Below are 15,833 nucleotides of genomic sequence, written 5' to 3' on the forward strand. Positions count from 1 at the left end.
TCACTCATTAATGTCTTAATTTAAATTATGGATTGCCACTTATTTTGGGCTCCCGAGTGGCGCAAGGCACTGCTTCTCAGTGCAAGAGGCGTCACTACAGTCCCTGGTACGAATCCAGGCTGTATCACATCCGGCAGTGATTGGGAGTCCCATAGGGCGGCGCACAATTGGCCCAGCGTTGTCCGGGTTTGGCCGGGGTAAGCCCTCATTGTAAATAAGAATTTGTTCTTAAGACTTGCCTAGTTAAAGGTTAAATAAAATAAAAATAGAAATAGAAATTATTCGCTCATTGTCACCTTATGCCATACTTTGTACATCTCAATTGTCAGTAGAAACCACATTTGTTTGCCTCCCTAGTGGTGCAGCGGTCTAAGGCACTGTATCGCTACAGACCTGGGTTCGATCCCGGGACTGTCGCAGCCGGCCGCAACTGGGAGACCCATGAGGCGGTGCACAATTGGCCCAGTGTAGTCCGGGTTTGGGGGAGGATTTGGCTGGCCGGGATGTCCTTGTCCCATCGCGCTCTAGAGACTCCTGTGGCGGGCCGGGCGCATGCTGACACGGTTGCCAGTTGTATGGTGTTTCCTCCGACACATCGGGGTTAAGCGAGCAGTGTGTCAAGAAGCAGTGTGGCTTGGCAGGGTCGTGTTTTGGAGGACGCATGGCTCTTGTATGGGTTGCAGTGATGGGACAAGTCTGTAACTACCAATTGGATATCACGAAATTGGGGAGAAAAAAAGGCGTAAAAAAAAAACACATTTGTTTAAGCAGGTCAGCTATATCCGCAGTTTTTTTAAAAGGCAGTAAATACGGCTGAATGAAATGTTTCACTGCCAGACAAGGCTCTGCTGATAGCCAGGTGTAGCAGTAGTAAGGTATTGGGACTGTACTGTTGGAACAGCTTAATGTAGGCCCTAACAGTTTGTGGGCACCGTTTCTCACCGTTATAGTGCAATTAATATCTTGTTTAGTGTTGTGACTTTGCTGGCATGCATCCCCCCCAAAATTGAGGGAGTTTGCCCCACCAAGATTTACATGCTAAAATCGCCACTGTTGTGACGTCAGCTCACCCTGACGTTTTGTCAGGTCAGTCATGTTCTGCAACTCATCATCATGTCTGTCCTCTCTGCAGACGACACCATAGTCAGAGCTGGATTCTTGCAGTGGGGTGCAGCTGTAGAGATAGATCCCAGCTGAGAGGAGAAATATCTTGCTTTCACAAGCATGTTGTTTGAATTCTGAGCATTCTCTTCTTTTTAATGAATTCTGCTTTTGAAAAAGGTTTGCATCATGATTCATTCTAAGATGTATTGTGGAAGTATTGGTATTTTATTGAAGATTGCAATGCACAATCAAGCTCTTTCTGAAATTAAATATGTGAAATCCTTTCCATTGAACTATGACTAAAATGTCCCATGAATTGTGTGTATGTGTGTGAAAAAGAGAGAGATGTTATGAGTTTATGAACGTTCTCATTCTTGCTGACCTCATCACAACTGAACACAACACATGTGGTTACCCCTGATCTCATTGCCACATAGGCTGTCATCTTTTGATTAATGTGAACCCAACCATATTTAAACAAAAAGAGAAATTTGTATTTTCAAAGGTTAGTCATTACTGCTAGTGAAAAACTCAATTTAGCTAGTGCTCACATAACCCCGTGCCTGTTGTAGCGCATCTGTGCTCTCTGAAATCCTCTCAGTCCTGTTGGACAGGACTTGCATGCCTCTCCAAACGTCACTCCATTCATTGCCATCAAGCACCGCGGAGAGGCGCACACAACGAAACAACGCTAGCAACGAGCAGCTCTCCTTCAAACCTGGACTATGAAGGGTTCCTGCCGACCACGAGCCACGCAAGACTGGACAGGTAGGGTTTCAACCCCGATGGAGTCGTAACATGTATAATTTCATGATGGATGCGATGAGGGAGTTTCAACGAGGACATACTGCCTAGTGCGTCGGCTAGCTAGCGCGCGGCGGAGGAAGTAAACAAGGTTGTCATGTTGGCTAGGTCTACATACAACAACAGAGCCATATCGACTCTTCAAATAATAATAAAGCGATGTCAACAGATTTATTTAGAAGCAACAGACGAATATTATCAGCGTTCGCAAAGACCGCTGTTCATAGTGCCACTCTGGTAGCATCGCAATCTGTCTTGCTAGTGAACCGTCAACTGTCAGTGACTATTGGTTGGTTAGTCAATGTTAGTACATGTTGCGTTTTTATTTGTGGAATCGTGGTGATGACAGCTGTTAGTCAAAATGTATCTTGTTAACGTTAGCTAGTCTATTTCATTATTAAATATGCGTTTAAATATTGTGCAATAAATGCTATGAGATGCAATGTTTTGAGAAATGAAATACATTGCGCATATTTTATCCACATATAGCCTATCACGCAGTGCCCTGAATAGTGGATTAAACTCCACTCCGTGGTGAAGGAAGTTTCTGACGACTCCATCAACAGTGGAGAAGAGAATAATGCTATGTGAAATCTAGCTCCTACTACATCGATTCGCCCAAGTTCAATATTAACGAAACAAGGAAATTATGAAACCTTGTGCCTATGTTTGTCCCAGTAGTTACATGCTTTTCTTTGATTGCTGAAATCCATACTTTTTCAGTGAACAAATACAACCTCTGAGTGTTTGTTCAGCGCAAATGTGCATATGCCGATTGAATCTCAACAAGGAAACAGTCAGTGGTTGTATTTGATTAACGTTTATTGAAAGTATGGATTTTAGCAAAGAAAGCCACACAACTATAGAGGACAAACATGCGTACAAGGTAGGCGTTTAATTTAAACTTTTTGTTTAAAGTATTGACCTTGGCGAATTGATGTGATTGGAGCTAGATTACACAAAACCTGGTCTCTGCGCCACTCCGTTTTTTAAAATATATATATTTACCTTTATTTAACTAGGCAAGTCAGTTAAGAACAAATTATTATTTACAAGACGGCCTACCCCGGCCGAACCCTAACGACGCTGGGCCAATTGTGCGCCGCCCTGTCCTTCACCATGGAGTGGTTTAGTTTGCTAAGACCTGAACTGACATCTGCAGGACTGGAGAAGTGGGGTGTGTGAATGTGTACCATAATAGTGTTTATGTAGGGGAGGATTTACGCTTGGGAACGTATTATCTAATCTAAGTTCTTTAAAATGGTATATACATGTGGCCTTGTATTTTAAAGCCCAATCCTTGTCATAGAATGCTATGATACTTGAACCATGTGTCACCATAAACCTGTCAGATGCAAGCATTTCATTGCTGAGTACTGCACATAGCCTAACCCATTCATAGATGCCTTGATGATAGTATATTCTGGCAGGGAGAGTTTTGTTAAGAGCCCGCTTTTGGAAACATATGGAATGTATCTTTCCAGTCATTGAGAAATAATAATTTTAAAAGGGTTAAATTACTACACCTTTTTAGGGCTAGGGTTCCCACACAGCCATATTTGCATGTTACAGCACTTACTTGCGTAAAACAGAGGCGTAGCTACCTGTGTTAATTAGCTATCTGTTTCTCCGAAGAACGGTGTGCAAATAGAAGACGGAGGCCACAAACGTGTTGTTAAATAAAAAATATTGTCGGCTGCAACTGTAAAACCTGTTAACAGTGTACACTAAGTGTGTATTTTGCATTCGTGAAATTATTTTGATGTGATAACGGCTTTATGTTTCTAGAACGGTAACGCAATTGAGAATCGATTCACGTTTAGATGGAGTTTTTGGTTGTTTTGGCTGACAGAGCCAATTGGCCTCTCAACTGAACAGGTAAAGTCCTTGGATTATAAGGAGTGACGTTACGCTCCTTTAGGCTACGTGTATCCCAATAATGGACTAACTTCTGTTCTGTGGGATTCTGAAAACCTTGGTGAACTGTAGTCTGTCTGTGGCATGAGAGAAAACAGCAGTCTTTTTTTTAATACTTATACAGCTACAGACTCAGTTTAATTTACTGACACTGTTAGAAGAACCATATAAGGTCTGTTTCTTCCATATGTGGGACTGTCAGATTTCACTTCCAGAAGGTTTGGCTGTTTCTCTATGAACAATCAGTGCTTTGTCCCATATCAAGGGCGCAACAGGAACATGACCATGAATATAGCCTACATTTCTATTTCAGACTGGCCACATGCTGTATGTAGGCTGGAGTGTGAGTGCACAAGCTGCTTTTTCACTGAGTATCCATCAATGGTAAAAAGCATTACAATGTTGGCAGTTGAATAGGTATACTTTCTTCTGCTGTTGTCTGACTACACAGTATACCATTTCTATCTCCATATTTAAACAGCTGATGCTGTATGTTATCCCATGACACTGCACTATTATGCAAGACCCCTGTTCTGGCATCAAAACAAGCTCAGACCTTCCATTAACCAGATTGGCGCACATTCAACAAATCTGATCTGACAAAGTGGATATTTGTCAAATCCGTCATGATTTATGTATTGTAACAGGTGCAGAACCCTGTTTTTCGCTACATAACATGTAGAAGTTGTCCCTTTTCAGGTTTAGAAGAAGTGACTGCTAAATGCTAACTGCTGTTCATATAAGCTGGTCAGTAACTTTTAACTGTAATGCAGTTTATTGTTAACAGTGACATGAACATGTGTTGGGGTTGACATCCATACAAGCATTATACTCAGATTTTTATCTCAACATAGTGTGAAATACACATAAACAATGAGATGTAGGCACATTTTGCTGGGGTGCAACGAGGAGCCTCAGGATCTTTCCCCCACGGCCCTTTCTCCCACGCGTTTCCATGGCAATTCCATTGTTTTGGTCTAATTCGAATTGACCTCTTTACCGCATCTATATGGAACCTGAATGCTTCTAATGAGGACATTAGCAGCAGGAGCATCATCATCACCACCCTCTATTCTTAAGAATTGATCCAAGTCAGGCTGGACCACGTGACTGACTTTTTCAACCTCTCTCTGACCATGTCTGGAATGTCTGCATGTTTCAAGCAGACCACCATAGTCCCTGTGCCCAAGAACCCCAAGGTAACCTGACTAAATGACTATCGCCCCGTAGCACTCACAGCTGCACACAGCAAATTCTCCAGTGTTAAATCAACCCTGACAGTGTTACATTTAACACTGGGCCACTGTCTATACAGGTCCATGATAATGAGTGTTAAATTAACACTGTGCTTAACAGCAATGTTCCCTCGTTTTTTTCCGGTACTGAGCAAATTTCAGGTTTAGTGAGTGCAAACTTTAACATTGAAAATTCTGTGCAACTTCCAGCACGCGTTTACTGTGAACACTGAGGCTGTACCCGCTTTAAGTTACAGTTTCAGACAGTGGTCAAATAGGCTACTGTGGCTATTTGATCATAGGCCTACCAGAGTGTCCTGCCATCAAAAACAATGGATAGAATGCATCCCATAACATTTTAACATGGAAGTAGATGTTCTATCATTCAGCCGACAATAGCAGCCAATGTGTGGTGTTCAATGTATGCTTAAATTCCTTGACTTCTGAAAAAAACAGGCTGGGCTTGACATTAACCTGTTTATCCACTTGTCCTTCAGACAATGAGGTGACTGAAAGTGTTGTTTGATGCATAAAAACACTTTACAAAATAGAATGCATTATTATTCCCATACAATTATTACAGAGAATCAGACAAATTATCCAACCCCTGCCTATTGGCTACTTGGCTATTCAAGCCTGTATCAAAATGCAACACTGCCCCTTTTAAGACAAAAAAATACACTTTTTACCTAACTAGCTTTTCAAAGATGTTAATAAATGTGCAGGTTTTGTGCTCTTGTAGGAAGCAATCACTCCCCCATTGCTGACTACAAATGATCTATAACTGGGCTAATAACTCACTAACTATCAAAAGATATGAACAAATGTGCACACGTGGCTACATGCAGCTCTCGCTTTGATCTCAAAACAAGCACATCTTGCTTATGCCGCGCCGGTCTGTGTAGAATATGGCTGAGTCCTGCAGGTCAATGCAATAGAATCCTACTCTGATGCATTCTGCCTACAACAAAATCTCTTGCATAGTTAGTTTTGCATAAGAAGTCTTGCATAGTTAGTTTTGCATAAGAAGTCTTGCATAGTTAGTTTTGTTTCGGTATGTTGCATTGAAAGTGGCTAATATTTTGTTGATTCGATCACAATTCCCTTTTTGCCTTCTATTTTTGTTTTTTTTACTGAATCTATGGCATTATTTAGGATGCTTAAGACAGAAGCTTATACTAAATAAAACGAATTATTTGAACAACAGTGCAGAAAGTGTGGTTTCACATAAAACTATTTTCTAAATATTGTGTCTTTTTAATGGGATTCACCCTCGCGTCCCTGAATGTTCCACACTCTACCTGCTAAACTACCCGTCAGGTAAAACTTCATAGAAAATCCTAACTAGATTTGTAAGTATGGTGTCTAGTAGAGGTCGGTGTTTGAAAGCAGCTTGGAATTGAAGAAAGCATCGGAACCACTGCAAAATCAGTGGGGTCTCGCATTCAAACACACGGTTTGAAAAGGCATGTGATCAAACATAGCTTTGGATGTCATTGATGACGTACCTCTGATAAAGTGACACGCATCGGCACACTGCTTCGAAGTTAGCCTCTTAGCGATTTCAACGCATGACTTGGAGCTCCAGTATCAAACGTAACATCACAACTAGGAAGTGTATATAGTTTACACCAATAACACCTTGTATAGTATTTTTAACTCTAGGAAGTGTATATAGTTTACACCAATGGTGTTATGCAATAACACCTCATATAGTATTTTGAACCAACACATAAAGGTCCTTATCTCGTGACAAGATCAGTCAGTGTTAGGTTATGGACATTACAATAGTATTTATAACGAACAAAACAAAACAATTTGTATGAAATGTATGCATTCACTACTGTAAGTCGCTCTGGATAAGAGCGTCTGCTAAATGACTAAAATGTAAATGTATAAATCATTATTGTCACATGCCGTTATGTAAGCAAGTTATATACTTCAGCACTAGTAGTAGTCATTCTTAATTTACATAACCATAGACCACTAAAACTGGTACAACACTTCCACTCACAGGTAGCCAAAAATATGGCCCCACCAAGCCACGCCCCCAATATAATTCCCAGTGTCCTTTGCCTTTTCAAGTGAATTGTAGAGTTACCACCCATGACTGTATGTGTTAGTGACATTATTGTTAAATTCGTTCAGTTTCAGTCCTGTGGAATTCACCAAGTGAGTTCCTACTGGAGATGAATGTTATCATTAAAATAAAACTTTTTGACAAAACATATGTCGTTGAGGCCTTACTTTGATGGATGAGTTTTACCTTGACACAGTGGTGCTAGGAACATAATGGTTTACAGGCCACATCATGGTTTACAGGCCTGCAGGGCACATTATGCTGGTTTGCAAAGTGATGTGTAATTCCAATTGGAATCCATCCAGAGTTAGGACAGCCAACTGTTGGAACTTTTCATCAGCAACCTGCATTCAGAATGACTGACATTGATAAAGGAGACTACCTAAACCATTTAAACTGGATCAACCATTTCAGTAACAGGTGCAATAAATGTAACTAGCTGATTGGATTAGTTTAGAAAACATTCTGTTATTTATGCTTGTGTAGCATGAGATTAATCAATCAATCAATCAATCAATCAATCAATCAATCAATCAATCAATGTACATGTGAAAATACAGATATTAAAAACAATCCCCAAAAAATCAAACTTCAGTAGAGCATGCTGGGAAATATGATAATGATAGGTGTGGTTTTGAAGGGAATATTTTACAGAGTATAACTGACACAATCACTCTTTCACACACAACACTGGTTATTATTAACAACAACATTGCGGTACTTTTACACCACTGAGTGTTAATTTAAACCCTGAATCGACACTAGAAATGATACACTGAAAAATCACTCGGTAACACTGGCCAATTTGCTGTGTAGCCATGAAATGCTTTGAAAGGCTGGTCATGGCTCACATCAAAACCATCATCCCAGACACCCTGGACCCACTCCAATTCGCATATTCCACAGATGACGCAATCTCTATTGCACTCTACACTGCCCTGTCCCACCTGGATAAAAGGAACACCTACGGTGCCTTCGGAAAGTATTCAGACTCTTTGAATTTTCCACATTTTGTTAGGTTACAGGCTTTTTCTAAAATTGATGAAACAGTCTCTCTCCCCCCCCCCCCCCCCCCCCCATCAATCTACACACAATACCCCATAATGACAAAGCAAACATGGGATTTTAGATCTTTTTTAGTAAAAAATAAATAAATACTGAAATATCACATTTTACATAAGTATTCAGACCTTTTACTCAGTACTTTGTTGAAGCGCCTTTGGCAGCGATTACAGCCTCGAGTCTTCTTGGGTATGACGCTACAAGCTTGACCCTCCTGTATTTGTGGAGTTTCTCCCATTCTTCTCTGCAGATCCTCTCAAGCTCTGTCAGGTTGGATGGGGAGCATCACTGCACAGCTATTTTCAGGTCTCTCCAGAGATGTTCGATCGGGTTCAAGTTCGGGCTGTGGCTGTGCCACTCAAGGACATTGAGACTTGTCCCGAAGCCACCCCTGCGATGTCTTGGCTGTGTGCTTAGGGTCGTTGTCCTGTTGGAAGGTGAACCTTCGCCCTAGTCTGAGGTCCTGAGTGCTCTGGAGCAGGGTTTCATCAAGGATCTCTGTACTGTACTTTGCTCTGTTCATCTTTCCCTTGATCCTGACTAGTCTCACAGTCCCTGCCGCTGAAAAACATCCCCACAGCATGAAGCTGCCACAACCATGCTTCACTGTAGGGATGGTGCCATGTTTCCTCCAAAAATTACGCTTGGCATTCAGGCCAAAGAGTTCAGTCTTGGTTTTATCAGACCAGAGAATCTTGTTTCTCATGGTCTGAGAGTCTTTTTAGGTGCCTTTTGACAAACTCGAAGCGGGCTGTCATGTGCCTTTTTACTGAGGAGTGGCTTCCGTCTGGCCACTCTACCATAAAGGACTTTGTCCGTTCGCTCACTTTCTTGACTGCTCTATCTTGAGTTAATATACATGACATATTGCCAAAAATACTATGCATATTATGCATGAAACGGACAAAATGTAAACATAATTTGTATGGGCTATGATGGCCATTGGCTCAACTTACCCCAAGGCAAACATTTTGACTATAAATAAAACTATAATATTGTCCCACAGAGCTACAAGGGTGTACTTTCATGCTAGGTTTAGGACCTCATATTGTAGCTTATAAAGACCCCAACTGATGTGTAAAACAATCTACTTTGGTTTAGATACAAACATCATGAGACCTATAACGCACTGCATTTGATTTTGTGAAAATCAGTTTGTTGGACTTAACTTGCTTACCACTTTTTCCATGTGGTGTATTCCTTCAAAGACTCCATGAAATGATTACCTCTTCCTAAACATTTGCTCACATGATTCATTTTGTGTATTGTTTCCTAGAAACAAGGGGTGTCTCAACTTACCCCACTCTCTCCTATTGTGTGTGTGAGTCTGTCTGTGTGCATGCTCATGTTCATGAATCCATGTTTATTTCTGTGTAGGTCCATCCAGATGAGAATGTCTTGGCTTCCTAAAAGCCATAGCCTACATTACAATATGAACATAGGACGAATGACGGAGGGGGCTTGCATTGAATGTATTTTATTACAAATGGAAAATGTGGTAAGCAAGTTAAGTCCAACAAACTGATTTTCACAAAATCAAATGCAGTGCGTTATAGGTTTCATGATGTTTGTATCTAAACCAAAGTAGATTGTTTTACACATCAGTTGGGGTCTTTATAAGCTACAATATGAGGTCCAAAACCTAGCATGAAAGTACACCCTTGTAGCTCCGTGGGACAATATTATAGTTTTATTTATAGTCAAAATAGTCAACATATTATGCTATAAGCCTTTGTCATTGATGAAATAGGCCTATTTCATTTTCTATCGTTGATACTAGTCTAATGATAGACGGACCATGAAGTAATTCTTTGGACTACTCCGTTGATTTAACTGATTACAGGGTGTGCACCAGCATGAAACAATATTAGTTAGGTCAGAGAGAGGCTGATGCCATTGTTTGTACATGTGTGTGTGTGTGTTTGGTTTGTGTTAAGGCTCGCAAAGCAGAGCTGCGTTTTATTGTTAGGGCCCAGGAAAAACTCCTGATCCTACTGCAGAGCTGTGTCGAAGTGGAGCGTAGAACCAACCGTTGCAGTGAATTGAAGCCTGATTTATGCTAGTATCTCCCGCCATAAATTGTCGTTGCACTGTCAGCCCATCCCCTGATCCCATTGTAGCTGGAGGAGAGTTGATGAGGTGGGTGGTGGTTGTTGTTGTGACAGAGTAATAAGTCACTGATATTTCGCAAGGACCAGGAAGGGCTTTAAAGGCGGTGTCTGTTCTGTCTGTGGGGTGGCTGGATCATTTCTAAAAGCTTGGACTGGAGCCAGTGACTTTCCATTGCTGTCTGTGTTGATGCAGGCCACTGTGCATGATAAATACAGAGTTCCCTTGATCATCACAGATTATTTTTTTACTTTATTGCTAAAATTAGATAATCGCGTCCTGGTTCCTGCATGTGACTGTTTCTCTCCAACATTAGGCCTGGTATGTGATTATTCCCGAATTACCTTTGATCTGTCTGGTTTGGCAACTCTGGTAGTAGCACACTTTTGACTGTACCCAGAGGACAGCTTCGGTATTGCAGTTTAACTGATGTCCAGCCCAGAGAGACAATTCCCATAGACGGCCCAATAGGGCTCCAACGTTCTGTGCCCCTCTTCCTGTGGTTATGGTTTCGAAACTAATAAGCCACTTTTAGCATACACATTTCAACAACACGATGGTTGTGGTTCCAAACATTGAATAGGTACTTTTTAAAATATTTTACATCTCTTTTTAAGGTCCAGTGCAGTCAAAAACGTGATTTTTCCTTGTTTATATATATTTCCACACTATGAGGTTGGAATAATACTGTTAAATTGTTAAAATGATGATAATGCCCTTTTAGTGACATCACCATGCGATAAATTAGTTAAAAGACCAATAAAAAAAGAGTTCTAAACCTCTCTGCCAATAGCAGCAAATTTTCAGTTTTTCTCTCCCCACTCAAACCACTTCCAGACAGTCCTAGCTAAATTATGTATGTTGTTGTACTTTTACCCTTTTATCTCCCCAATTTCATGATATCCAATTGGTAGTTAGTCTTGTCCCATCCCTGCAACTCCCCTACGGACTCTGGAGAGGCGACGGTTGAGAGCAATGTGTCCTCCGAAACACAACCCTGCCAAGCCGCACTGCTTCTTGACATACTGCTCGCGTAACCAGGGTGCCAGCCGCACCAATGTGTCGGAGGAAACACCGTCCAGCTGGCGACCGAGGTCAGCTTGCAGGCGCCCGGCCCGCCACAAGGAGTCGCTAGAGCGCAATTGGACAAGAAAATCCCGGCCGGCCAAACTCTCCCCTAACGCGGACGACGCTGGGCCAATTGTGCGCCGCATCATGGGTTTCCTGGTCACAGCCGGCTGTGGCACAGCCTGGAATCGAACTCGGGTCTGTAGTGACGCCTCCAGTGCCTTAGACCGCTGCGCCACTCGGGAACCTAACTAAATTCTTGCTTGAGAAACTGCTCTTGGCTAAGAAGCTATTTTTATTTGTTTCATTTTGGCCATTTTTAATTGAAAACATTCACAGTAAAGTACTTAATTGTTACCCAGAAATGATTTGATATTGAGATAAAAACAGCTGCATTGGACCTTTAAAAAAAATTATAATAATAATAAAAAAGATTAAAAAAAATGAAAAAAACAAGATATGAAGAAAAAAGTCAATGGTACAAGACTGTGTACATACCAGAGTTAGGGGGCAAACAAACGACTCCTCCCATACAGCATGGTGGTCTATCTCAGACATCACATGACCACTGGACTCATTCATTGGAAAGCATTGGGCCAAAACACCACGTTGGCCAGCTCTATATACTGTAGAACAAGATAAATGATAATGAGGAATATAAGCCATGAAGGCAGCTGTCTAAGCCCTGTAGAACTAGATAATGGTTATATTTAAGCAAAACGGCCCGAAGTGTAGTGCCTGGATACAGCCCTTAGCTGTGGTATATTGGCCATATACCACAAACCCCTGAGGTGCCTTATTGCTATTATTTACTGGTTACCAACATAATTAGAACAATAAACAAGTAATTTAGCGTCATACCCAATGTTCCCTCTAAGCTGTGCGGGTGCACAGCTCATCCAGGACTGCCGTGCAGAAGAAATACCAGCCTGCGCAGACGCACGAGATTGAACTTCAATCAACTTTACTCAAGTTTGACCCGTTAATTTACACTATCAACGTTTTCTTCTACTGTGAGATTTGTTTGAATCAATGCAACATACCAAAACAAATATAACTATGCAATAATTAGTCTGTGATTTTCTTTTAGGCAGAGCGCATTGGAGAATTCTATTGCAATGACAGGCATGAGTGATCTCGGGTAGATATACTTGTTTTGAGACCAAAGCCGCATGTTGCCAAGTGTGCACATTTGTTCATATTATTTGCTAGTTAGTGAGTTATTAGCCCAATTATAGCTAATTTCCCTCAGCAACCCCTTTATTCGTCAAGTTTTCATCCAATATGTTGTGAATACAATATTGTAAATGATGAAAGTATTGTTGGTAAGATAGGAATGTTCTTTTAGGAGTCATGAGAACTTCTAATCATATCCTTTGCACATTAAGTAGCCACGCCCGAGTGAGCTTGTCACCATGACGGAACGCCCCTTTTGATCAGGAGTGCATAAAGGCTTGGAAGAGGAATCAACCTTTAGACCAGGAAAAGTGAGGCGAGAGCTACATGTTTTAAATGGTTGAAACTCTGAATCTCAACACGAGGTGAAGAAATAAACTCCCCTTCCAGAGACACGAAGAGCTGCAGCTCATGTCCATCGTGGTCCGAATCCTGAATACCAAAACAAGGAGGAAGAGGTGAGGTGGTCTTAAGTCAGATATCAAGAAAAGCGAATCTAAGTGAGACTATCCTACTACGCTCATCACCAATGGGAACCGTCAACATGGCTGGTTATCTTCCAGAGTGAACAACAGAAGACGGGAAAGGGGAGACCCCTTTCGGACAGTCCGTGCCATACAGCTGGAAGGCCAACAACCTTCTGAAGTAGGGCTGTTCCGGCAGAGATAAAACTCACACGTAAATGAATTCATGATTTCTTATTCCAAACACTTGGCGGTTCTTGTGCAAACTATATGATTAATGTTACTGTGAGAATAATTCTGAGATGTCTCAACGATAAGTGTGCCTTTCTCTCTCTCCCCCTCTCCATCTACTATTTCTTTACTTTTCCCATGATGTCAAGCAAAGAAGCACTGAGTGTAGGCCTTGAAATGCATCCACAGGTACACCTCAAATTATGTCAATTAACCTATCAGAAGCTTCTAAAGCCATGACATCATTTTATGGAATTTTCCAAGCTGTTTAAAGGCACAGTCAATTTAGTGTATGTAAACTTCTGACCCACTGGAATTGAGATTAAGTGAAATAATCTGTCTGTAAACAATTGTTGAAAAAATGACTTGTGTCATGCACAAAGTAGATGTCCTAACCGACTTGCCAAAACTATAGTTTGTTAACAAGAAATTTGTGGAGTGGTTGAAAAACGAGTTTTAATGACTCCAACCTAAGTGTATGTAAACTTCCGACTTCAACAGTAGATATGTGATGAGTAATGCAAGATATCTAAACATCATTATTAAAGTGGCATTAATGAAGTGACTAGTGATCCATTTGTTAGAGTGGCCAATGATTTCAAGTCTATGTAGGCAGCAGCCTCTCTGTGTTAGTGATGGCTGTTTAACAGTCTGATGGCCTTGAGATAGAAGCTTTTTTTCAGTCCCGGTTCCAGCTTTGATGCACCTGTACTCACCCTGCTACCATCCCCTCACCCCGCTACCATCGGCTTCTGGATGGTAGCAGGGTGATCAGACAGTGGCTCGGGTGGTTGTTGTCCTTGATTATCTTTTTGGCCTTCCTGTGACATCGGGTGCTGTAGGTGTCCTGGAGGGCAGGTATTTTGCCCCCGGTGATGTGTTGTGCAGACCGCACCACCCTTTGGAGAGCCCTGCGGTCGTGGGTGGTGCAGTTGCCGTACCAGGCGGTGATACAGCTCGACAGGATGCTCTCAGTTGTGCATTTGTAAAAGTTTGTGAGGGTTTTAGGTGACAAGCCAAATTTCTTCAGCCTCCTGAGGTTGAAGAGGCGCTGTTGCGCCTTCACCACACTGTGTTGGTGGACCATTTCAGTTTGTCCGTGATGTGTATGCCGAGGAACTTAAAACTTTCCACCTTTTCCACTGCTGTCCTGTCGATGTGGATAGGGGGGTGCTCCCTCTGCTGTTTCCTGAAGTCCACAATCATCTCCTTTGTTTTGTTGTCGTTGAGTTAGAGGTTGTTTTCCTGACACAACACTCACAGTGCCCTCACCTCCTCCCTATAGGATGTCTCGTCGTTGTTGGTGATCAAGCCTACTACTGTTGTTGTCATTCATAGAAATACCAGTCGATGTAAATACATTTGACTGGTCATGCTTATCGGTCTATAAGTTAATTTGCATAGTTTAGTGGAATTAAATTGATGCGTGTGTATATTCATTATGTATCTTATTTATCACATGCGTACAGCATGCAGATACAGAGGTTAGGAGTGGAAAATCTGTCATACAGCGTGAGAGCTGATGCTACAGCATCTCAAACAGCAAATGCATAGGAAACGGAAGGCAGGCTTCATCAGTGTGTCACACACCACTTTGCAATGAGCTGGAGGCAGTATGCATTTTGAAAACATATACTTCATTGTTTGAAAGCTGAATGTTTGAATTAATATATATTATGAGGCATGTCTTACCTTGCTTCAAAGTAGCCTAGCCAAAATCAGACTAAATCTGTGGAGGCAATTATTTTCTATTAACTTTCTTTCATTGTCCAGTAGCCAAAGGCACAATCCAAGTCATATTAGCAACCCATGCTAGTTGTTGCATATTAGATCTCCCCTTTTTCTAAATGTTATTTAGAAAAATGAAACAGCCCCCATGTGCGGTGCGCTTTTGAGAACTGTGTGTTCCTGCTAATTGCATTATGGAACAAACATTTGCACGTAACCTACTGCCTTGTGCACATTGCTGCGCTTATAATGTGAATAAATAATAGTTTAGCAACATTTTAAGCTAAACATTCTGATCTGTTGAATCAGACTCATCACTTTTTAACACTTTTTATGTAGCCTAGGCCTGCTGGGTGTATTATTTTACATTTACATTTTACATTTTAGTCATTTAGCAGATGCTCTTATCCAGAGCGACTTACAGTAGTGAATGCATACATTTCATACAATTTCATACATTTCATACATTTTTTTTTCTGTGCTATCATCCCACAACTGTTCCACATCTGTCCCAGAGTCTGTTTGGAATAGGCCAGTTCTTTCTTGACAAGCTGACCAATAGAATAGGTCAACTTTTATACTATGGGGGATAGTAGATTGACAGGCTAGTGATTTTGCTGTTCGTTTCTCATCTTGTTGACTGAGGAAAAGTAAATGTGGACAGTTATTCTAACGTGTTCAAAGTGCGCATCAGAATTATGTAAGAAGGACCGCACATTGTTGCTTCCCCGACTTGCATGTTCTGTTAATATAAATGACCATAATCTAAATGTGATTTCTGTTGTTCTGACCACTGTGAGTGTATGCCCTAATCAGGTTATGCACCCAATGCATATGGGTCCGGTAGATTTCTCA

At 41.4% G+C, this 15,833-nt stretch overlaps 1 protein-coding gene across 1 annotated transcript in view; it reads left to right on the forward strand.

Annotated features, from left to right (window-relative positions):
- Positions 1 to 1,751: 1,751 nt before the first annotated feature.
- LOC106565557 (6-phosphofructo-2-kinase/fructose-2,6-bisphosphatase 4) overlaps positions 1,752 to 15,833 on the forward strand; it is a 45,027-nt gene continuing 30,945 nt past the window's right edge. Inside the window, exon 1 of the mRNA XM_014132816.3 lies at positions 1,752 to 1,872. Within this exon, the coding sequence (XP_013988291.1) occupies positions 1,830 to 1,872 (43 nt within the window). The 5' untranslated portion in view covers positions 1,752 to 1,829. The remainder of the gene's footprint in view (positions 1,873 to 15,833) is intronic.

This window comes from Salmo salar, chromosome 12, assembly GCF_965601325.2.
Source record: "Salmo salar chromosome 12, fSalSal1, whole genome shotgun sequence".
NCBI lineage: Eukaryota > Metazoa > Chordata > Actinopteri > Salmoniformes > Salmonidae > Salmo > Salmo salar.